This window comes from Mycteria americana, chromosome 8 (assembly GCF_035582795.1).
Source record: "Mycteria americana isolate JAX WOST 10 ecotype Jacksonville Zoo and Gardens chromosome 8, USCA_MyAme_1.0, whole genome shotgun sequence".
Classification (NCBI taxonomy): Eukaryota; Metazoa; Chordata; class Aves; order Ciconiiformes; family Ciconiidae; genus Mycteria; species Mycteria americana.
The window spans coordinates 6,550,691-6,576,016 of NC_134372.1; the positions used below are offsets into that span (position 1 = coordinate 6,550,691).

The window sequence follows — 25,326 nt, forward strand, 5'->3', positions numbered from 1 at the left end:
GAACTTTAACATGAGCAAGGGCATCTATATACTTAAACCTGTACTGAATTTAAAATTATACTCTATATAAGAAAAACACGTGGTTCATTATTTGCTCTTCAGCAAGATTAAATGTAAGAGTGATCATCTACTTGATAACTCACTCTCACTAAAACAGCTTATGATATGTAAGCAGAAACTGCACAGATGTTTTTCTTCTTCCCCAGAGAGGAACAAGCAGCTTGTTTTAAGATCAAATACGAGTGAATCAAAAAACCAGAGTCTTATCCCACAAGGTTCACGGAGTGAAGCAGCCCTGCCCTATTGCATGCCCAGGGCAACGCCACGGGCCCCTTATTCATAACTGCACGCTGGCCAACCCCCTCCATGCTTTGCCTAGTCTCCACGAGTGCATCGTTGAACCGTAACTTGTTTCTTTGCCACCTTACCTCCACACCAAGTAATCATGAACTGAACAGTTTTTAAATTTGAATTCCAGGCACTTACACTCTTCTTGTTTCTTTTTTCCACTTTTTTTTTTTTTTCATCTTCTGAGACCTCATTACTATAAAAAAACCCTACTTCTGAAGTCCCACTTTCCTCAAAAACTATTTGGGTCTTGTTTAATCAGTTCCCTCCCTCCTTACCTTTCTAGAACTGTCCTGCCAACTTCAAGAACTTGCAGGAAATATAAAGAAAAGGTACAGCATAAGGCAAGGAATGTACTTGGGTAATGCTATGTAAACGACTTCCCTGTATGCACGTCATGGTCCTGCTTCACTTCCCCCCCATTTAATGAATTAGGTCTTCCTCTGTAGCTGAAGAAGCAACCTGAAAAGTGTCCTATCATCAAGTACAGGGGAGCGTCGGGATCTACTGGCCGTCCCTGCTTTATCCAGGTACTCTGTTGCAATCCAGAGGAGAGATAAAACTTCAAGCTCTCCATGCAAGAAATAGCAATGTTGCTGTAAAAATTATTTCAGACTGTCATAGGTGAAGCTTTTACAATGCCAAAGTCTGGCTCAGAGCCCTAGCCATATATCTAGAAAGGCAGCTATGGTAACCCTTCCTTTAATATTAGAAAACCTCCATGAAAAGCAATTAGATCAAAGTAGCAGTTAAGTTTTACTTCACCTTCCCCAGAGTTAGAGCAGACAGCTTTGCAAAAGCGCCTGGAAACCTCATCACTGTCTCTGCAAGAATACTTATCTCTTCCTCAAAATGAGTACAACGGAGGTATTTTTTCAAGTTAGCTGTACCTCTGTCTTGTTCAGTGAGAACAAAATGAAACACAACATTGTTTGAGCACAAGGTGAAGAGAAAATGTTTCCCAAGTTCTTTTATACATGTACATATATATACACACATACACACATATATATAGCCAGTAGCTTATCTGACACTTGCAAGGAAGTCTGACAATCTGACTATGATACTGTTTCAGCACATGGATGGGAACACAGATCTGTCAGTATTACCAGGCAAGCTTCTGCAATTTATAAAAAACAGCTTCTGCAATTAAAAAACAAATTTCAAAATACACTTGGCAGTAAAACCAAGTGCAGTTAACGTGTCCAAATGTTCCAGCTGATCAGGAGAAAGCAGCTCCAACCAATCTCTTAAAGCTTTTCTTCATTCATTTTTCATACCAATACTTACTTTTTGGTTAACTGGAAGCTGAAGTGATAACAGAAACTTTATGTTTTAACATAACTAAGAGCATACATAAAACATTCCACTTCAACACAGGAAGAATCAAGAAAAAGAAAATATTGCTACAGTAAATAAGACAGACTGCTCAAATCATTTAAGTATACATATTTATTTGTAATTTTACAGTGGCTTTAGTACTGTTTTACGATAAGGTTTTTGGAGAAAAAAAAACAAAACAAAAAGCTTCAGAATGAGGCTTTAACTAGCACTTCAGAACTAGTTATTGACAGTTTTCCTTATGAAATTCTAGTTTCCTTAAAGAAAATCAATCCAAAAACAAGGAAGCATGACTGCTGTCCATTAAAAAAAAAAAAACCAACAAACCAAAAAACACCAAACAAAAAACCAACCAACCAAACACCACAACTTTCTAGTCATCCTGAAAACAAAGTCCAGCATCAGACAAAATAGCCACTGCATTGAAAGGAACATGTTCCTATTGCACAAGCATCAAGAATGAGATATGACAATCAAAGCCTAATTTCATAGGCAGAAGAGGCCACATGTATCTATATACTTTGACTTCAAAGCACATCTTTCTTCTGAAATTATATACCATACTATAACTAATATTAAGGCCATAAAATCAGAACACTATAACAAGTGATAGGGCTTGATGCTACTTTTTGTGACATTTGGTAAACAGAAGGTAGGAAAGAGGGCCAAAACAAGACATACAAAGCATTTTGAAGGGAGTTAAAACTTGAAGGCATTTCAAAATAAATTCTTAAAAGAACTAATTTTTGGACAGGGTTTATTTTGAGTCATTAGATAAAACTGGATTTCATAACGAATCACTAAAGGAGCCTATTATACTCTTTAATAGCATGTGTTCTGGAGTACGCTATAGAATACATTCTCTGGAATTAACATTTGAATTTGTACGAAAACAGTTAATTATTTCTATTTGTTATTCCTTCTTTAAAATAGATGAAAATTTGTACAATCTTTATAAATTATCTTAATGACCAGGTAAGGCTTCACTGTACTGAGTTAACTGCACATAGGTATCTGTGATTTGCTCTTAAATAGGTATCTTGTTTACACTAAACTGCTAAAACCACCTGGGGAACCGAACATGTCATGTAATTTAAAGAAAGGGATAGTTATGTATTGCTGTCTTTTCTAATTGGGTTCATTTTATTAGTGTAACACACACCTGAAAGCAATAACTCCAAAGAAGCAGTAACTACCATGGAAGTTTAAACATTTTACTTTAGGAAAATCTGGGAATCTGATGAAGCTGAAAATGCACATTAGTCATTTTATAAAATTTGGCTTGCCACCATTTAAGAAAATATAGGTATCAAAAACAGACAAATACACTGCTAACCATCTGTTACATTTTCTTTTAAAAAATTAGCACCAATTTAAGCATCTGAATTCATAGAAAAGCTAGTGACTCACTTGGTTTTTTCAAAAAAGTTTTTCCCCATTAGAAGACAATACAATAGCATATGCTCATGGGTATTAAATTAGCTTTGTTATTAGTAACAAAATATGACTACTGTTTCAGGTAGCGAACATAAAATGTTGTTCTTACCCGATTACTTTCTCCACTGCTTTTGTTATCCTAAGAAACCATGGAGTGCTGAACTACAGACCCAGCCTGGGAATCCAACACACATGTACTCGCTTAAGTACACCCTAGAAAGTATCAGGGCTTCGGACTAGTATTTTAGAGCAGGGACGGCGTCTTCCTGTGGTATCCATAGAGTATCTATTGCAGTGGAGTCCCAATAAGCAGATGTTCTGGCCTTACCATAACACATACAACTACCTCATGATGCGTAGCCAAAGTTAATAAAAAGTTTTTTGTTTAAGAAAAAGAATCCTAGTGCTCATAGCTAGCTGATCTTGCTATAGGAACAAACGTTGCTGTATCTTTGTTGTATCTTTTTATAATAGATGGCTAGGTAGTCACATTGCTATTCAAGTCACCCTACAGGCATTTGAGTACAAGATGTTTCTCAAATGATGTCTTACTATGTGTTAAATTTCAGCCCATAAAAAAATTTCTAATTTAAAATCTCTGAGAAGAGGTTTATATTTAAAGGAACATGCTGATCAAATCTACCAGAATAGCAAAGATTGCAATCAAAATTTAAACAGATTAAACTTTTTTTTTATGTCATTCCTTTTTACACCATATACTGGTTGTATTTAGACGAATCCTAAAGTGCTTCAAACCCAGCAATTAATGAAGTTGATTTCTTTTGTGCAAAACTGCAAGCACCTTTTCACAAAATAAGCAGCAGCATCAAGGAATAAAAACTTAAGCAGTTAGATGTATTTTCTCTATTTTGTTTTGAATTCTTGGACCAAAACAATTTCCCATATTTTTAATAACAAATTGCAGAAGAGTGCATTTTATTAGTTTAATTTTATACTGGACTTGTTATACATATACTGTTTGAAATAGCGGACCCAGGTAAATTTATATCCACAAAGCAACACTGTGGGATTGAAATCCAACAACTAAAATTTTAGCTACAAAAATAGTCATTTTATAGAACACGAACAGAAACAATGGTTATCTCTCCACTTTCCTCCAACACTAATATGAGAAAAGATGGTTTACCTAAACCATTAGTTTAGCTCCAGACATTTTTAGCATGCAGAGCAGGCAAAAAAATAAAACTGATCTGATAAGTTGTGTAATATGCTTTTAGAACATCACTATCACTCATGGAATAGACAATCTAAAATATATGTAAAATGATGAGCCAGAATACATTTTTCCTGTCATATTTCAACATGTTAAAAAAAATAAATCAAAGACACTCTGGAAAAGCAAAGAAGTTACTAGATTCATCTATAGGAACTCAAGTCCAAATTCTGCATCTGGGTGCAGGTGTCCCTCGATCAAAACCAGTTTTGAGCAGGAATTACACAATACGCATCCCAGGAAAGAATTTGGTTCCCAGTATATGGTATCACTAACTTTAGCATCAAGCCCTGATAGAATCCATATGATATACATAAAATATACAGACAAAGGCTGTTCAGCATCTACCCCCCACCACGCTTAAAGTACTTCCATTTCAAGTGTCACAATTCAAATGAAACACTCCACACAAACTGTATTGCTGCAAGACTGAACCCATACTCCAAAACAGCATTATGTTCAGTAAAGATTTGTCTGCACTTTAACATCTGAACTTCCAGCGCACACCAAACTAGAGGACTGCACTTCTGCCAAAAAAAGAAAGGGTCATTCACTCAGTCCTTGGAAACTCTGTATGTCAGCTGTATTTTGAATGTCTAAATCCTACTTCATTCATAAAATTATAATTTTAAGCCAAATACAATCAGATCTAAAAAGGAAACCGATTTAGCATTTAAGCTCCTTCCTTTAGGAAAGAAAAATTAAACGTGTGGAATCAATTTTTTTCATTAACTTTGAATAAACATGTATGCTCTGTTAGGACTTAAAAAAGTCAAGGAAAACCTCAAAAGCCCTCTGCTTCCTAACAGTTTTTGAAACTTACCAACCAACTAGTTCATTTCTAGTTAAGGTTGAGTTTAATTTTCATTATTTTGGCAAAGAAATGCAAACCCTTATGGGAAACATTACAAAACTTCAAAGGCTGTTTGCAAACACTAGTTTCCAGTCATTAGACTAGTTTATTTTGTATGATCTATGCAGACAAAGCCTTAATTTTGACATTCATTTCTCATCTTTTTTAATAAAAAACTAGACTTGTCATATCAAGGTATTTCCTCAAAGCACACTTACAGGTTGCTTATCCAGATTTCAAAAGGCCAAGCTTCTCTTTCCTTTTTTTTTTTTTTTTTTGAGGAAAAATGATATGAGCGCAGATGAAACGAACTGTTTAAAACATACTCCATTTCTGCAATGCCATTCAGCTACTCAGTGTTCATATATTTAACATAATGTTTCTGGTAAATAATCTGATTGATAGCCATAGATTCCTCTCTCTTTTTCAGGTGAGCAGTTAAGATTACAGATTGTATCTATGTTGACCACCACTTATTTTTAGTCATATTTCATAAATTGTTTCTGTATACCGCAGTAGTGTTAACACTATACAAAGTCTCTCAAAGAAAAGTAACATTCATGTTTACAAAACTGAGCAGGTTTCTTAATATATATGTATATGTATACACACACTCACATATTCTTAATCTTTAAATACATATAAATATTTATAAATGCCAAAGTGCAAAAAAATGGTCAATTGCATCACTTTACATACATGATTTTAGTATTAGGAATAAAAGTGATTATATTGCACACCAAACTCTCTAAACTTTTAAACTCCTGTCAAGTTACATGTGCATTTTGTTTTCCATCAATGATGAGGTTCTCATGGCATTGACGACCATTTCACAAACGTGGCACTGAACTTAATCTGCAGTCAGGAATACAACTATATGTATATAGTCTGCATGCAGTGCATTTATAGCCTATATGTGCACACTGAAATAGCATGGGAACTTTAGCATGCATCTATTCTGCATGCATTTTGCTGAATATAATCTGCATATGTGCCTCCTTGAGATCGATGTTCATTCACGTTAGTAGCAATCTTGTTTTGAATTATACTGGAATCAAAATCCACTATATTGACAGACATTTCACACATGCTCCGAAGGCAGCAACATTTCTGTAAAATTTTGAAGCCTCAATGTGTGCCATAGCAAGAACACATTAAAAAAATAAGGTCTGAAACAGCTTTGCATACAAGAAGATTTACAAATAAGTTCAGTTAATCTCAGGGGATTTTTGTTCCAAGAGCACATATTCGAGCTAACAGTATGTACTAGGAGAAGGTCAGATACCAGTTCAAATCATGGCGATAGGGCAGTTGTGTTAAAAAACAATTTGAATCACAGAATAATTTAGGTTGGAAGAGACCTGGACATCATCTGGTCCAACCCCACCTTGTTCTGAGCAGCCCAAGTCCAATAGGAAAAATTCAACTCTGCGAATACCCAAAACACATGGAAAAAAAAAAAAAAAAGAAATCTTTGTTGCGTTAAGTCTTCTAAAGCAGTAACTGTTAAAATGAACACAGCATAGTGCAACTTCAGTTGAAAAAGATAAAAATCTTGAAACATGAAATCCAGTAGATAACTTCCATACTGAATCACTAATGTTCATTTTGAACAGGTGTCTTTAGTAATTTTAACTTACACAAATAACAACGATTAAAAAAATGCAGAAGAACAGCAACCTGTACTGTTCTGCTATACGGTAAATAGGTATTTTTAAATGTTTTTTCCAGTGACAAAAATGCACTAAAAATATTTCACATATACCATCAGTATCCAAAGATAAATAAGATGTCCATAGGTTTAAAACCAAACAACAAGAAAAAACCCAAGACCCCATATCCTGCAATTCAATTAAACAGAGTTTTAAAAATCCAAGATTCCAGGTGACAATTCTGAAGTTATCATCATATTAAGTCCTTTGTTAATTTTTTTTTTTTAACCTTCCGGGACAGTAAAACCTTAATATTTTTGCTACAGCAAATTAAGCTATTAAAAAGGGGTACAATTTCAATATAAAAGCAATGTTTGCATAAAGAGAAATTGCTGCTTTTCAAATTGTTAGGTCAGAAACAATGGACAATTTTCTTTTACAAGAGAAATATGTCAGTAATGCAGTGGCTGGCTGGGCCAGTATATTTTATAAGTTCTATCTATATATTCAAGTCAAGAGTATCTGGATCAACAGCTAAATATAGTGCCTTTAAGAAAGTGGTGTTTTACCTCATCTTGTACATCTGTATTACTCTTATAGTTATATAGTTTAATCTCACACACATGCACACACAAGATCCTTTAGCAAAATTTCACACCTGTGCACTCCAAAGTGAACATGCACAAATTCACAAGTGTGTAGTATAAAGTAATTTAAGCCCTACTCTACTGCAAACGTATTTTCTAATTCAACATATTGTACAATATAACAGACAATGTTTGTATTATCTGATTCTGAAAACTGTATTGATAAGCCTGTACTGAAACAGCAAATAATCTCCTCTTCTTCTCTGACACCGTATTTAGAAAAGAGGTATTAAATGTTTTCCTCCCCCAGTACAAATAGAGAGGTTTTCCTACTGCAGGAATAGAGCTAAGCTTTGTTAACTAAATACTTAATTTATAAGTGACTCACAACTACTGTATTTTTATTTCTTTAATTACTCACTAGATAGAATGGACCCATTAAAAATGGAAAACATTTATGAAGCTCTTTTTGAGGCTGCAAGTCTCTCCAATTCATCTGTCCTTTTATCAGAGTTTGCAGTGAATGAAGAGCATCACAGATATAATTTCCTTTTCTGTTTGTTTTGTTAAAGGACCAGTATCACAAGCTAGAAAATACAGAACATTTTAGCACTCTCTCCTCTTCTAAACAGGCACTGCTCCACAGATAAGTCACACATCCTTCCTTAAGATTTAATTAAGCCACTGTATCTTCCATCCACACTTAAAAAACTGAAAAAATTAAAACACACATACTCATAGGTGAAATACAAAGTAATGGCTATATTCTTTAGACTTCACGTTTACCTCTTCTACAAGAAGATAGACAGAATTGTTGGAAAGTGAAGATAGAAAGGGCTCAATAAAAAAAAAAGTGCTATGTGGAAGAATAACTGCCCTTTAAACATAGTACTGGGAGCACTCAATGTGTGAGTTCACACTTACATACAACAGTCCAGTCGTTAAATAAAGCAAACTGCCACAGTCACACATTAAAACAAACTTCACAGAGACTATACATTCAAAAAACCTACTAATGAGCAATACTGTACTAAAATGTAAACAAAGATTGTGTCACAGAAGCCTGCTAGTTGGGACTGAAGATCCATGAACCCACTTAAGAGGAGTTATTGGCTAAAAGTCTATTATAACTGCTCACCTGAAATAGGCTGAAACAAAGAAAAGCCTATAATAGTGTCTAAATTTAATTTTTTTTGTTCTTTAGACATTGATTTGCTTTCATTCTACAACATTAAGCAGGCAATTTCATAACAACTGAGTGAAAAAAAACAGGCATTACTTTAGCAGAACATGCAGAACATGGAGTTTTTCTACTTGGTTCCATTAACTTACAAGCAATTCAGGCCCAATGGAAGCAAGAGTTCTTTTCCAAAGTCAAGTCTGCAATCCTGGCTGATCATCGACATCCTTCAAGGGGTCCTGTCAAGGCATCGAGGCTGCTGTCTGTATCTGAGGCCAATGTTTGCTCTGTTGACATGGATGAAATGTCATTGATAGATGATGACTGGGAAGGACTGGTGTTGCTATTCACTGCTGCATCTGTGCTAAGTAAACCAAATATAATAAAATCTGAGGCAAGACAATATTGCAGGTACAAATAACCATAATTCTAGGCTCTGAGCATCACTTTCCCCACAGAAATCCTTAGAAAATAAAGACATTAATAAACAGTAGAAAAGCAAGCACTAAGTTCCCTAGCACTCAAAACCAAAGGCGAACATTAAGAGACGAGACTTATTTTTCTCCCTCTCTGGGGAGGAAGAAAAAAAAAAAAAAAAAAAGCAATGTATAATGTGAATAGTGACCTGAGTATCAAGAAATCTAATAGATATAGTTAATAAAAGACAGTACATTATTCCAATTACTGGACCAAGAGAACAGAAGCAAACATCAAGGATTCAATCACAGGCATAAATACTTTGCATTATTAACTATTTTAAAACAAGGAGCCCTAACGATGTTTAACCCTGCATGAAAGGGACTCATTCATGCAGAGCCACAGAATAAGCATTCAGCATAAAAGATACCTATGCAACAGCTGATGTAACATAGTATCAATTACTTCATTTGATGACTGAGCCCTTTGGGGAGAAGGCAGCTCAGGGTGTTGGACACACAAGACTTCTTAAGTTTTCCTACAAAATACTTCATAACAATGAAAATCCAGTGCACATGAATCTCCAAAGGCTGATCAGAATCAAGAGTCTTGAACAACAAAACTTTTGCCTACCTGGATTATTAAGCAGGATTTCTTCATTCACTAGTGCAACAGATCAGCACTACGTATCACAGTTACAGGAGAACTACTGAAACAATGACTAACCTGAGGGCTGATCTTTTACCACACCATTCTTGCTCCTTTCTTCCCAATCCATTACTTCTTTGTATATTAATTCTTAGGAGAGAAGGGGGGGAGGAATGAGAGAAGAGACAAAAAACATTTGTAAGATCACAGAGGATTTGTATATAGTTTACATATGTGTAAAGGTACAATGAAATGGTTAAGGGTCAGTCTGGAAGTACAGCTGCATAGGTATTTATAAGCCCCCCCTCTCCTCCCCCCCCCCCCCCCTTTTTTTTTAAAGGCCTATGGCAATGTTCAGAGAATTCTACAGATTTTCTTTATGCATCACAGAAAGACACCAAGCATGTACCAAAATCAACATATTTTATAAATAGAATAGCTGTCCATTTAAAAATAACAACCATCCCACCCCAAAATTTTATGTATAGCTACAATGCACTAATATTAAATGTAAAAAAAAAAAAAAAAAAAAAAATCAGGTTTGGATTTTAAAAAAACCCATATGAATAACCTCTGCGGAAATTTTACTTTGATAACAAATCCATACACAAATGTCTTTATTCTTAAAGAACAATCTCCATGGATACATTGAGGAAAGTCTGGAAATTCTGAAGTAGGTTAAACAAATAATTAAAATATTGCATGAAAGCCCTCATTTACTAATCAAGGACGATTTAGGATACATGCACATGAACAACAACAACAAAAAAAATCAGCACTGTGACTTTAAAGAAGTATCCATTATTCAGTTTGATATGTCTGTAGTACGGTTCATGCAAGATGGCTTACCTCAGCCCCTTCTACAGCAAAAGGATTATTACTGCTGCAGAGCATCAGGTACACTTTAAGTTACACTTTCAGCTAACTCACAGTAGCTTGTGTATGTACCCATGGTCTTAATGTAACTAAGGGTAACAATATTTAAATAGATTAAGACCTCTAATTCTCAGTAACAACATTTACAAATGGACTCAATTAGATTTAACTGATCCATTTTAATTTTCCACCTTGCATTAATCCAAAATAATTTGAAGTGTACCTGTGCGGTCATGTCATGAAGAAAATATATGTAAACCAGAATCAATACCTGAAATTTATAAAGCTATTTTACAAAAACAAGCCACTTCCAAAGTACTAAGCAAAGATGTCTATCATCCTTAGTCCTCTCACGGTAGATGTGTAAATTCTGAACTGCCTCACCACTTAATGTTTTTGACTAGAACTATAAGGTGTAATTGATTTCAATACCACAACGCTGTTTATTCTTTTGTTTAAGTCAACAGTTTAACCTATTTGGTCAATAAATAAGCAATGATGAGAGGGAAAAAAAGCAAACACCAAAAAACTCTTCTGCTATTTAAGACCTCTAGAACAAATACAGTAGTAAATACTGGCAAGAGATATAAGAGGCTTAAATAATGCACACTAAGAAGAGGCACATGTTTCTCTTTCAGAGAATTTTCTGTCAAGAAAAAACCCATTGAGATTACAAACACTTAAGAATAACAAAATACTCAGAGGAATGGAAGGAAAAAAATGAAAACTGCAGCATTTTGTTGAACAGACTTCAGAATGTTACATGTATATATATGTACGCATATGCACGTATATATATACATTGACTCCAAACAGAACACTTTTCCAGTATTGATTTCTTTTCGTATTGCCACAAGCAGCACTGCATAATTGGAATAGTGGGTTCCAGTCAGTTACACAATCCAGCACGCAAGTACTGCGAGCCACACGTTAACAATACAAGTTATTACAATAAATGCCATTTGTCATGCTCACTTTTTACCTTTCCATTCTTCAATTGCATGTTCTCTTTCTTCCAATTGTGCATCATAGATTTGAGGTGGAGGCTACAAAGAAAAGAAAGTCAATAATGCATCTACTACATCAGGTTAACACAACCAATCATAACTAAAAAAACCTAAAAATGACAACTTTTTTAGCATTTTTTTTTTTACCTTCACCTTTGGCAGTCTATTCCCCATACCTCAGTCACATTCATTTTAAAACTCCAGAATTTGCTTTTAAGTCGTACCTCCCACTGAAAGGCTGTTTAAAAGCATCAATGAAAATTAAAGTCATTGTAAGGCTTTATGGGGCCTTAGAGAAAGTCCTCTTTTAAAAAAAGCCCTAGATTACCACCACATAGACAACTCTTTCTGTAAAGCAAAGGGAACTATCAACAACCACTTTCAAAATTCTATTGACTCCACTCCAGGAGCTGTTCTTCAGGTGATTCTGCCCCTAATGTTGATCTGAAGGCTTTATGTGTGACTTTTGCTAGTCAAAGAATGAGTTCAAAACATGCTCTTGACTAAAGGTATTCTTTAAAGTTATTAAACTGATATCTTAAAATTTATTTTAAATGCAAACTTACAGCTTCTGCTTCAGCTGGATCATACCAGACAGTAATATAAGGATGACGTAAGGCTTCATCTACAGAAATTCTCTTGTCTGGATCTACTACAAGCATTTTTGATAATAAATCTCTAGCTTGGCTGGCTAGAAAGTAAAAATGAAAAGAACATACATGTAAAAGAGCTGTAGATTTTAACATCTGACACAGAAAATGAATACTGGGAACACAGGACATACACTAACAGATTTCACTGTGAAAACAGGCCTACAAATCCAAGCTTTACTATACAGCTACTTTTTTTTTTTTTTTTAAGAATGAGGTCACACCCCTTTAGTGTAAATGTTATTTTGCTGTTATCCAAAATAAACCCTGCAGCTGACACCAACCAACCTCAATTTTGAACAGTTCTGCTGTTACATGGGTCACAGTTTATTTGGCACTAACTACTGAACATAAAACACACTAAACATTTTAAATAAGCTTTAAAAAAAACCACTTGGTACAGTAATGATCCAATTTCTGTAATATCAAATTAGTTTTTCTTTCAAAGGCGTTACTGCATGGTAACTGGCTACCCATTGTTGCAGTGGCACCTCACTGGCATTTCTTTTTTGTTTGAACGATCATTGTAATAATAAAATAGGCTATAAGAAGTTATTTTATGTAAAAAAAAAAATTATTTGACTATCTAGAGAACATAATAAAATGTGGGGGTTTTTTCATTTTATCAGTAATTATCTAAAGTCAAAGTATAGCCAAAATTAATTATATGCACACATCAACTAGAAAAAGAGAATTAAAAATAACCTCCATAACAAGTATTACTTCCAGAGAACATTTAAGCGACAGACATTACTCAATGGATTAGAATTAAGAGAATTAAACAGAATATGGGGAACATGGAAATAGTTCTATATTTACCAGCTACTACTAAGACGTCAGGACATGTCATGAAAGAAAGAAACAGAAGGTATGCAGCTTCTAATGTTGATATCTACTGCAATGAACATTTTATATTAGGTTTTTTTAATTAAGTGTATTGCAGACATTTTAAATTAACATCTTAAAAAATAAAAAAAGGAGGGGAAAAAACCCACGTTGCCTTACTTTTTAACTTGTCACGATCAGATTCTGATGGAAATATCCAGTCTGGGAAGAGTTCTTCAAATTTAATACCAGGATATTTTGGCCTGTTTTCTACATAATTCCTCACTGTAGGCTGTAGTTTCTTCATGAAGTCTGCTGATGGTGTTCCTAATTGTTCAATAACTTTATTCCATTGATCAATATCTGCACCATATCTTTAGGAAAATCAGCTGAAGAATTTGAAGTCTGCACTATACAAAAATATCACTTACAGAAATCTGAATAGTTAATGAAAACTTGAACAAAGGACAAAAACATGAACTTCATTCTAGCGTCAACAGTATTCTGAGCTGCCATGCAAAAAGCTAGATTAACATAAAAATATGATTCAGATTTTGTAATCTTAAGGACAGGCTACAAGTGCTGCACAATGCATTATGCTTAAATATCTTTTGCTAATTATTATCTATTGGCTCTTTTGCTAATTATTATCTACTGGCTAATATTGAAAGCAATACTTTTTTGGAGTCCAAAAGAAGCTTTAATTTGGCAATTGCATCCATAGCAAAACAACTATAAGAACAGAAGAGAAAGGTTGCTGTTGAATCTTCTGAAGTACAACATAATACCATCAACAATGAAGATTCTTGAACGTAGGGAAAAATACATGAAAAAAACCTACAGCACAAATACATCCCATTCAAAGTAAGGAATTTTGTGCCTGTCTCCTAAAGAAGTTAAGCTTTGGGTTGCAGGGTTTTTTTGGGGGGTTGGTTGGATGATTGGGGTTTTTTTGTTGTTATTTTTTAATTTTCCACTTCAGAAAAGGTTCAAAGGAGTTCTGAACAGTGAATCCAGATTCTTGAAGGTTTTTAGCAGGTCCTTTTGTTTAAGTGTATCAACTGTGGCAATACTCAAAGACTACTCTGTTCTTAAATTCAGAATTTTAGTATTTTATAGGAATTGCATTTACAACTTGTGGCATTTACAAGCCGCAAGTTGAAATTCTGCCTCATGTTTCTTCTGGACTGTCCCTTCTCCCTTTAAAGTGAAGGCATTTCCTCTAGACATGGCGACACTTGTTATAGAGATATCGGAGTCCCCTCTGAACGAGCCTAGTCGGGATAACAAAGCTCATTTATCACACTGAGAAGACATTGCATTAGTATTCCTGATATTTAAGTTTACTGAGATTTACACTTTACAGTTTCTCTGATAAAAAGAATGTGCAATTCCAGCAGAGTCTAACCATGGACCTTGCAAACATTCATAGCTAAATTCATAATCTAGCACTTCAACCTATCCATTCTCATCGACAGATTTTGTAACAAAACAATAAATTTGCTGCACTTTGAATTGATGTATTTAAAAACACTGAGGTGCTTTTATTTCAGTTAGTGTGCCAAGAATACAACTAGAAATAGATGCATAGTCACTGTGTCATGCTAAGACTTTAGACTTCTGATACAAAGATTGAAAATTATATTTGCTTATTGAATACATTCCAATGGAAAAACTATATTAAAATCAAAATTAATAAGTCAATATTGTTAACTCTCATGCTAAAACAAAGCACATACAAAGAAAATTTCAACACACATAAGGAAATTTTGTTCCTAGCTGGAAAACTGATTTCTGAGAGATGTCCACCAATCTAGATTCAAGAAGATGGTTTTTCTTTGAGTAACAGCAGTCTGGTTAGTCAGCTGATCAAATTAGAGTCTGGTTTGTTGTGGTCTCAGAGCACTGGGGGGGGGCAGAAAAACTTAATGACCTATCCCACTTTAGTAATAAAAACTGGAAAAAAACAATGTCTCAGTTAGATTGCTTCAAAGTGCTTTACTGACACTGAAAACTGAAAAAAAAACCCCAACCAACCAACCAAACACAAAAACAACATTTCCCCAGTACAGGGTTGGACTCAAAATAAGCTAAGCCTGTTATCAGAAACCCAAACGAGAGAAAACCTTAACTACAATGTAAAGCACACAGAGCACGCTATGTGAATAACCTTGCGACCTGCAGACAAAACTACCCTTCCTGTTCTACTGACCTCAAGGTCAAAAGTAACCAGAAGTTTAGCCCATGCCAAGTATATCTGCCTACTTTTTGGGACTTTGGAAGAAGAGAAGTTGAAAACAGAGTCCTTATTACAATCACAATAAAGCATGATTTTTCCCAAGAAATCATGAATACTCCCCTTATGCTTTCTGCATCAGTCAGGCAATTAGTTTCCTTCACCACCTGGGCAGAAAGAGCATTAAAAACACTCTGGTGCTGCTAGGCTTTCCATTATTTCACCTTAGGTATCTACGTTGCCTGGTTTTTCTACATTTGTCATTTCCAGTGCAACAGCAACTGCCAGTAACTCAGGCCAGTAACCATAAGAGCCCTGTTCATCCTCCAAAGCACCAGTCAGGAACAGGCTCAGTGCATCCATCGCCCTGGCAACACGGAGCATCTCATTCCACCCAGAGCGCTGCTGCAAGTATCCCGGCGATCCCCGTCGACCATATGGGGAAGTACAAACTATTGAGTCTAAGAGTAGGTTTTCCTGAAGATAGTCAAGGGCACATCATTAGGCAACATGCTGCATTTGGTTCCCTGCTCTAAATCCCCAAATACTAACACGTTTTAAATTTCAAGTAAAAAAACCCCACAAACAAGCAAAATCCCAACAAAATTGAAAGATTCATGGCCATGCACATCAGCATCCCCCATAAACCACACTCTCAAAACAATCCTGCAGTTGAAGGTAAAAGAAAACAACAATCTGACTGAAGCAGTTATCAGTCAGGGAAAGTTTCAACAACACAGTTACCAGTATTTCACATTAAAGAGAACTGCCAGTCTTGCAAGAGGGAAAAAACAAAACAAAACAAAAACCCTGTAAGCATAGCTGTGCACTTTGATAAGATACTGGGGGAGGAGACTCCTTGAAACATAGACTGGTGGAGCTTCAGTGACCTCCAGAGAACTACAAGTGATAACTTGGATATCCAACAAGTATGGACAAAATTTCCTTCATTTATTCATGAATAAATCAAAATAGCCCATGCTAACATGCAGGTGAAAGACATATAACATACATGAAGAATTGTGTTAGGTTGGTCTGAAGGCTTCAAAAGGTAAAATAAGTATATAAAGGAAGAAAGGTGGAAAACAAAAAGACTTATTCAACAATTAATCATTTGTACTACTAAATAATGCATGATCAACTGCTGAAGATTAGTGTCATGAAATTTAGCATTAAAATTGAAAGTCCTCTATAAGATATGCAGGTATCTATGAAAAGATTCTGTGAACATATACTTGCTATTTTTAGTGGTGGACTAAATTTTTCCTTGCTGATGAGCAAAAATATTATTCTTTCTTCAAAATCTTGGACCACAAGTGGCTATAGCTTCTTATAACCTACAGCCATAACTGGCAATTGTGGTTTAATTACAACGTCTGGATTCTATTTATTTACTGGTCAATTTTGAATGCCTAGTCCTACAACACTACTACTTCATAAAATATTACTTATAAAGGATGAAATTAGTTTTGCTCCAATTTTTATAATTGGAACTTGATAATGAATCAAGTGTTTTAAATTGTTTCTAGGGAAATATTTTGAAATACAACAAAAACTTCAAAGAACATTTACTTAATTAAATGATCACTTCTGTTCACTTAATACAGTATAAAGACTTGTTTGTGATCCAGTGATGTATCCTTAAGACTTCCAATCTCTAAGGCATGAAAACATATATATGAGGGTTTTGTTTGTTTTTAATACAGTAAAATTTCCTACAATTACTATTGTACAAGAAAGCAGAATTTTATGAAGACAAATCTGGGTCAAAAGAATTGGAGGGAGGAATAACAATCTTAGTAAACCCAAAATAAAATTTTCATAGAATGAAAAAAAACTCCAAAAAGAAAAAGGTTTTATTTTTATAATAAATAATAGTAATAAAAAAAAAAAAACATTTCTCATGCAGTGTGCTTGCAATGAGGACACTGCTGTCCAGCAAGAAAAAAATCTAATTGAAACTGAAAAATTGTACAATTAAAAAAAAAAATGAGTCTACTGTTCAAATAAATAGTAAGCAAAATCCATGCATAGTAAAAAGTAACTTTGGAGGCTTTTGTTTATAACACTTATCTACAAAGAACAAGAGTAAGAAAATATACTTACTGCTATTTATTTTTTAAACCTAACAGTACCTTTTTTTAAGCTATAAAAGCTGAAGCTCTTAATATAAATTCTATGGATTCAACCAGTACAAATTACATTAAATATAGCCTAAGAAAATAAAATCGAAAGCTCAACAATTTGGTTAATGACACTAATTTCAAATAGTACAGTAGATCTATTAAAACACATTACTGAAAATATTGCTTATGCTTTTATACTTATACAGATCAAAATAATTGTGTTTCTGTTGGAAGTGGAATGGGATTCAAGGATGACTAGGGAAGGATACGATCAGTGCCTTGGAATATCACACAACCTTTCACCAATTCTCCCATGATGCACCCAACTGACCAGATATCAACTGAAAGTAAAAATGAAATGATCAAATTATGAAATATCATGAACAAAAGTGAGGAAAACAAACAAAAACATCTAGCATCTACAATAAAACACAACAATGTGGAAAATCAAACTGCTAACATGAATTTTCAATCATATCAACACCAACTGACTGTTGCTAAATTTTGTTATTAGCGTTTTGTAAAATATAATCAGTGTTTACACTTCTGAAACGACCATGAAGAAGGATACAATCTCTTCCTGGGAACAGGACTTTATGGAGGACCATTTCTGCCATAATGCACCCAACAGACCAGATATCCACTATCATATGTTAGGTGCAACAAGGACAAAAGATTAAAGAGGTTTTTTTAAATACCACAATTATTTATTTGTAAGCTCACACTGTATTCCTACAGTCCTGCAGATAATTTATTTTTTGTCCCATCCAGAACAGCCTCTACTAAAGTTCTGATCCACATCAGCACTTGCTCTACAAGCTGCCGTTGTGCATTAATGAAAGTTTTTTGCATGATCAGTGGCCCAGCAAGGTCCTGCAAGTCCCTTGTATTACACAGCCAAAGTTACATGTATACAAAAAGCACGGTATCCCCAAGCCCCTGTGGTAAAGCAAAAAGATGTACTAGCAGAGAAGTCCAGAGGAGACAGCATATTACTCCACAGCTAGTAAAAATCAGCAGGTAAAACCCCCAACAATGCAGGTCAAAGACAATTTCCTAGCCAGCAATTTTGTTGGCTGAACGGTCAATATATTATAGCTGTGGGGTTTTTAATAATATAATACCCAGCTGCTTTGAGTCCTATGCAGATTTAGGAGAGTATAAGACATGGTTTATCACAGGGATCTGAAACAGATTTTAATAAACTAATCAGAGATGCAAAAGGGGACAGACTGTTGAAAGAAGATGCTTCAGAATAAAATCACATTGATAAAAGGGTTTATTATTTATAGATTGATGGTTTTTAATTTTTTTAACATCATCCAGCGTGTCTCAACAGTTTTTTTGTAGGATAAAAAAATGGCAACAAGACAACATGAAAAAATAAAAACAGCAGGGGAGAGGGAGCAGTATACATTAAATGGAGATAGGCACACAGAGCAGAAAACTATTATATTCTCCAAAATTATTACAGAGTAATTTTTATTATTTCCAGTACCATTATTAACATACTTTAACAACAGACATGGCAGGGGGAAACCAGCCCTCCCCCCCCACCTTTTAAAGCTGTTATGTTCTAAGATGGATATGCTTTAGATAAAAGATTTAAAGTGCTACTCTAGCAACTTACCATTTTCTTTATATCCCATTCCAAGGATAACCTCTGGTGCTCTGTAATACCGTGTTACTACATATGGAGTCATCATAAAGTTAGTACATGCTGTTCTTGCCAGTCCAAAATCAAGGATTTTGAGCGTACAATCTGATTTTACTACTATGTTGCTGGGTTTCAAATCCTAACAAGAAATAACTTCAGTTAAGGAAGGATCAACATACAGAATAATACCCCCCCCAGTCAATATATGCCACCAGTTCACATATTTATACATAGACTAGAGACAAATTAAATGCTGCACAGCTAAGTACTCAAAAAATTCAGGGAAAACCAAAATCAAAGTTGTCTGCAGAGTCTTAATTTACTGAGTTGTACTGACAGTATAGTCAGTTACATAGTGGTCTGTATATATGCACAATGTGTACACATATCTGCTTCCTTTAACACATTAAGTGGACCTATTTCAGGTATTAATAAGTTGCATGGTAAAGGAGACCACATTCCAAATACTGTCATTATTAGGGCACAGATCCTAAAGACATCATCATGAATTAGTCGGGTATCTATAGGAAAAAGGAGTATCCCAACACACTGCATTAACAAGGGTATTTGTTAATGACAGTTAAGCCACCCGTGTTAGAGTGATTAGCAAATTTCACAGTTAGAATTAGGATGTAGCAAAAACACAAAGTGAGGAGAAAAATAAAATACTTCAGGAGATATACCTCATGGGCACAGTCATTATTGCACCCAAAGGAATACACAGTTAGGGAAAACTTTTTATTCGCAAAGTATCAGAAGTAGCCAAATTACCAATGTACTAGTACATTTAATTCTGCTCAAGTGTTTGACTTAGTTTCAACTACATGAACCATGTTCTCAGGTACAGAACTTCCTTTTCTTAAAGGAGACGGGCACATGCAAATAGTTCACATGGGTTTGCCTGTTTTAGGAAGGCAACAAATCTTCTGCAGAATGCTACTGCATTTACTATCAGCTAAGTTGGAGTTTCTAATCCTCTAGTCAGACTTCACTCTTGAAACAACAGAACAATTATTTGCAGTAGTTGATAGTGAAATTTGTTGTTATCTCATCTTACTGTAATGCTGGGCCATGTGAAGGGTAACAGATTCAGTATCAACTCATAACAGAGGTGGGAGTTGTGTACATTATTTCAAGCTCTAGTTGGTCACAGACTCTTTGAGTAATTTCTAGATGTAATTCCTACTATTCCATTCCTTCTGAACTATCCCAGTTCTGCTCCCTTACTAGCCTCTTTTCTTTTCAAAACCAAATCTCTCATCTAAACAAGAGTTTTCACTCCAGAAAGGTCATTTTGTTTTGGTCCCAAACTAACCCAACCTAATGCTCACCACTTTAGCCTCTTCATTCAAATAAACTTCACACCTCTGTTTAACTATTCACAGTGCGGCTCCTCTCACTGCCTATTTTATTGTTCAACCAGTATCAGTTCTGTCTGATTGCTCCTCAGCTCCTATGAGCTTAAATTTCTCAACAAATATTGTGTCTCCCCTTCAGCTCCAAATCACAGTCAACATATCAGGTGGAGTTCAGGGGGAGTTCCAGCTCTCCCTGCTTCAAGTCTCTTACATGCCTCGCTCCATTCTAGGAAAGTCCAGTACCAAGACTATCTGGATACAAACTTAGCTTAACTATACATAACTTCCTTGCTAACACCACAGTATTTTCATGGTAGATTTTTTTCAGCAAATGAAGGAAGTAGATTTGTTGTAATTTATACAGCTTCTCAATTATGTTTACAGATTGAACATAAAGAAAAAAAAAGCACATTAAACTAGAACTGGCTAAAGTTTTCAGCCACCAGGCAAAAAAGAAAGAAATTTAAAAGGCGAGTGTGCCCAAGAAGTAGGGAAGGAGAAGAAAAGGAAGGGAACACAAAACAAGCAGAACTGTCAAATACATTGGTCATGAAATAAAAAAAATAAATAAAAAAAGAGCAGCAGAACAACAAAAGCAGAGAAATACATGAAGTCTGCACAGGACTTTGAAGTTGTGATCATTCACACACTTTACTTTGCAGAATCACAGAAGGGTTGAGGTTGGAAGGCACCTCTGGAGGTCATCTGGTTCAATCCCCCTGCTCAAGCAAGGCCACCTACAGCCAGTTGCCCAAGACCATGTCCAGATGGCTTTTGAATATCCCCAAGGATAGATATTTAACAGGTAAATATTGCATTTTAAAGACTCATTCTTTAGTAATTTGAAAGGTCCACAGATACTCATGTTTTATCTGTTAATTAGTTAAATCCACAGAGCTAACCTGATTTAAGATCTATTTGCAATGCAGTCTTTATCTTCGGACTAGAAACAATCTTCAGGCTTAATAATATTCTTATGAATAAAAGAAATATAAACTTACAAATAACAACCCCCTGTCTTCCCCCCGTTTCATAAGAACATCTCTGTTCATAAAAAAGTATTGTTAATGATCTAATACTACCTACTCTGTGGATGATACCAGCTGAGTGGAGATGTTTGATACCACATAGCATTTGGTAAAGAAGATAAGACATTCTTTCATGATCCAATTCCATATGAATAACCTGGCACAAATTTGCATCCATCAGCTCCATAACCAAGTATCTAAAGCACAAGAAAGAAAGCATTAAGAAAACTTGACTCTTACTTTTCATATCAGGTTTAAGCTTAGCATGAGAGATGTTTAATAAAAGCCAATTTTGCTAACATAAGTGTCAAAAAGCTTACGATTAAAAAAATCATGCATACCAGTGTCAAAATTAAATATCTATTCAAATAGTCTTACGATTAAAAATTAAGTGTTCAATAGTCCAAGACAAGAGATTAGAATTCCACTAGTTTTATAAACAGTAATACAGAGGAATAATTCTGAGTTTATGCAGCATGAAAAGCTAAGACTGACTGAAGTTGATGCAGAAATTGCAGATATTGCAATGTATCAAAAAATGATGCTTCTTTTCACTGTATTTTAATTTTTAAAAAAATTCAGAAAATTAAGAAAAGCACACTAAGAACTAAGAAGGAACAATTCATTTTCAAGTTAAAATATCATCTGCTTACCCCCTTCAGACACACACACTCCCCTGTTTACCCCAGAAGCCCATTCACAAACCACAACACCATATTCACTGGAACCTATAAATACCCTACCGATTAAATCACCATGAATCCTTTCTAGACCAACTGACATAGCTTGCATAAAAAAAGAAATATATTCAGTTCTTAATTGAGGCCAAAAATACTGTTGTGCTGATGTGACTGGTACGGCAAAAAAAATTATTTCAGGTTATCCAGACTAAGTTATTATCCTGAGGTGACCCATTTAGCTAAAGGACAATGCACACAAACCAGATGCATATGCAATCAGCAAAGTACGGCAGAGAGATGAACAAAAGGTAAATAACCTTTTTTTATTTCCCACTTCCATTTTATCCATGTAGTGAAACAACTTTCTTGGCCTTTCTTAAAGAAATCTAGAAATAAAGACTAATTAAAGGCTAAACTCAGCCTTTAGCTACTCTCTATTTTCAAAGTGTGAAGTCTATATGATCTTGGAAATACAGCTCCAGGGCTTATGCCACTATGTGTGAGGAAAATTAAAACAAAAATCTAGTACTTACACATCCTGAAATTCTTCTAGTGACTTCTGTGGTGTAAATACATTTAATAAACTAATTATCTATAAAATAAAAATAAAAATTAGAAGAAACTTCCGCTTTACTTCACACAAAAATCCACTATTGCAGCAGTTACTATTCAAAATCAAATGTACACTGTTACTATATACAATTTGAATGTTACTTGGCTTCACTTAATTCACATGTGCTGAAAAACTGCCAATTCAGAAATAGTTCAAAACTGCAGCATGTATGCCAAAGGAACCAAGACAGGACTAAACCACTTTTTTCTTTTTAAAGTTATATGACACCTTCTATCTCCCTCCCCAGTGCCTGAAATATATCCCATTTTACCCATAAATAATAATCTCTTATTTTAAATCACACGTTGTGTAAGGAATTTTAACCAACGCTGTCCAACAACACACACACAGAGGTGCCCCATGCTATCCCATTAAACTTAGATTATGATGTACTGTTTCTAGAAGAACTGCTAAAATTACTGTACTGCCCTCCTTAATAACCACCTTGCTTTTATTCTGCTACTTCTGGACTTCACCAAAAGCTTACTTAAAAATCAATCCTAAAAGGCTAATTGACTCCAGGAAGTTTGAGACCTGAGTGCACAACTTCAATAATCAGCAATGTTTCTAGTTCATGTCAGTATCAGAACATAACAGTCACATAAACCTTATATTCTTGTACTTGAACATAGAAGTACTGACATTAAGGCTTGTTATTTTAGGAGGTTCAAAGATTTTAAAATATATATGTATTGTCCATAGTATTTCATGTCTGTTTACCAATAAATTGTTAGATAGCGCTGTACCCCTGCAAACCCCACCAGTTAAACACTACATTTAACAAAAATCTTGCCGAAGCTTAGAAGATTTAAGTACAGTGCAGTTACAAGAGCCAAACCACAAACAAACCCACTGCCAAACAGGCTTTGCTGCAGTACGACTTAAAAGGGCAAATGCAATACGCAAGGCCAGTTCTGTAAAGCCGACACTGATGGTAAATTTATACCAACAACACAGCAAAAACCTCCTCCTCTTGGCACTTCATCCTCCAAACAGCCCACCCAAGAACTTAACCATACATCGTGGAGAACTGCATTACCCAGAGCAAATCTTTCCAGTCTTTCTCGCTATTTTTTCCATTACTTTAGTTACTAACAGCAAGTAAGTAAGAGAGCAAATCCTGAGCATTTTAGACAACAGTAACGAGGTAGAGAAATATAAAGCCAAACTTACATTTTTGTGATTGACACATTTTAAAAGAACAAGCTCTCTGTAAGCTCTTTTTGCGTGGGTTTGATTCTGAAAAGGACGACTCAGCTTCTTTACAGCAACATTTATTCCAAGGACTGTATCAAACGCAGCACTAGAAGTTTTCAAAGACAAACAACTTAAGTTGAAGTCTGTTTGAGGGAAAGGAGGGGGCAAATGGGAGATGGGACTGAGGAAAGAAATCAAGATTTAAGACAAAGCATATCCACTAAGCTGTTTATACTAACTTCCACTAATTTTCATTTAGAAAACAAACATCCTTTAAAATCTACTCATCCTTTAATAAATACAAATAGGTTAAACAGAAGCCACTGACATCAGAAGTCTTCCTGCCCTTAAGACCAAATCTGCTGACTCAAGACTCATATTCAAAACTGCAAGATCTAAAAATATTTTAAGCTTATTAGAAATCAAGAAGCATTTCAGTTGCCTAATCTGTATATATGGAGTATTCTTTTTGGAGACTGTTGCTGACTGACAATCATTTAATATTTGCAATTTAGATTTCTCTTCCCTAAAGGAGACTCACAACCATGTCTCTGTGATCCGTTCTGCAGGCATCAATACTCTCCTGCATGTCAATAGTTTACAATTATAAACAATTTTAGGCCCTAGCAGAAAATTACATTTGTCATCTGGTTTTGGGGAAAAAAAAAAATCCATAGAATTCAGTAATATGGAAAATTTAGATTGCAGGGAACAAGACAAGAGTTTAAAAATGAACGTGACCATTCATTTTATCTTGTTTTTCAGCTGTGCTTGTTCCTTCTCTCTGCAGTTTGAGGTACAGCTGTAAACTTGCTTTAATAGCTGTAAGAATCTAAAGCTAAGTTATCTGTATATCCAGAACAAGACTAAAGTGGGAATATTCTTCATTATTACCACACAGACTATTCAGCAAAATATATGTGAATTCATATCACAAACTACCCAAGAGTTCCAATCTTTAAATAGTTCCAGTTTTAAATAAGGATTCCCACATTACTCTATTTCCCTTTAAAGTCACTGTCATAGGGTAGGAAAGAATTCTCATTCATGTATATTTTTCAAGCATAACTAAGCTCTTTGTGAGCCCCTTCCCTATCTCATCACGATACCAGGCTTAAAAGGACCATCATATTATAGTACTCGTACAAAAAGTAAAGCTCCTCTGTGATAACAATACTCAAATTATATGACATTTACCAGCATCAAGTCACTGCTTTCCATACTGGAAAAAGCAATACCACCACAAAGCAGGGCTCACCCATCAGATGTTGTGTTTTCTTGGAGGCATGTCCCAAATTACATGTCCCAAATTTGAATCAATGTCCCATTTGCACTAAAGGCTTGCTAGCATTTATCTCAACTTAGGTCCATGAACT

General features: G+C 35.0%; 1 protein-coding gene across 8 annotated transcripts in view; it reads right to left on the reverse strand.

Moving 5' to 3' along the window:
• Positions 1-25,326, reverse strand: part of MAPK9 (mitogen-activated protein kinase 9) — a 49,751-nt gene that overhangs the window by 15,916 nt on the left and 8,509 nt on the right. For 2 of the 8 annotated variants that reach the window (XR_012776791.1, XR_012776792.1), the window contains exons 3-12: positions 23,927-24,056; positions 22,674-22,732; positions 21,519-21,657; positions 19,048-19,213; positions 17,687-17,758; positions 13,236-13,418; positions 12,147-12,271; positions 11,556-11,619; positions 9,776-9,847; positions 8,785-8,991 (exon numbers count right to left, since the gene is read on the reverse strand). Coding sequence is in view for 4 of the 8 variants with exons in the window: in XM_075509335.1 (XP_075365450.1) it covers positions 8,849-8,991; positions 9,776-9,847; positions 11,556-11,619; positions 12,147-12,271; positions 13,236-13,418; positions 17,687-17,758; positions 19,048-19,213; positions 21,519-21,657; positions 22,674-22,732; positions 23,927-24,056 (1,153 nt within the window). In the remaining 4 variants the exon portion in view is untranslated. Of the gene's footprint in view, positions 1-1,782; positions 8,997-9,775; positions 9,848-11,555; positions 11,620-12,146; positions 12,272-13,235; positions 13,419-17,686; positions 17,759-19,047; positions 19,214-21,518; positions 21,658-22,673; positions 22,733-23,926; positions 24,057-25,326 lie in introns of those variants that run through there. The other 6 variants (XM_075509335.1, XM_075509336.1, XR_012776790.1 and 3 more) reach the window with 5 other exon arrangements.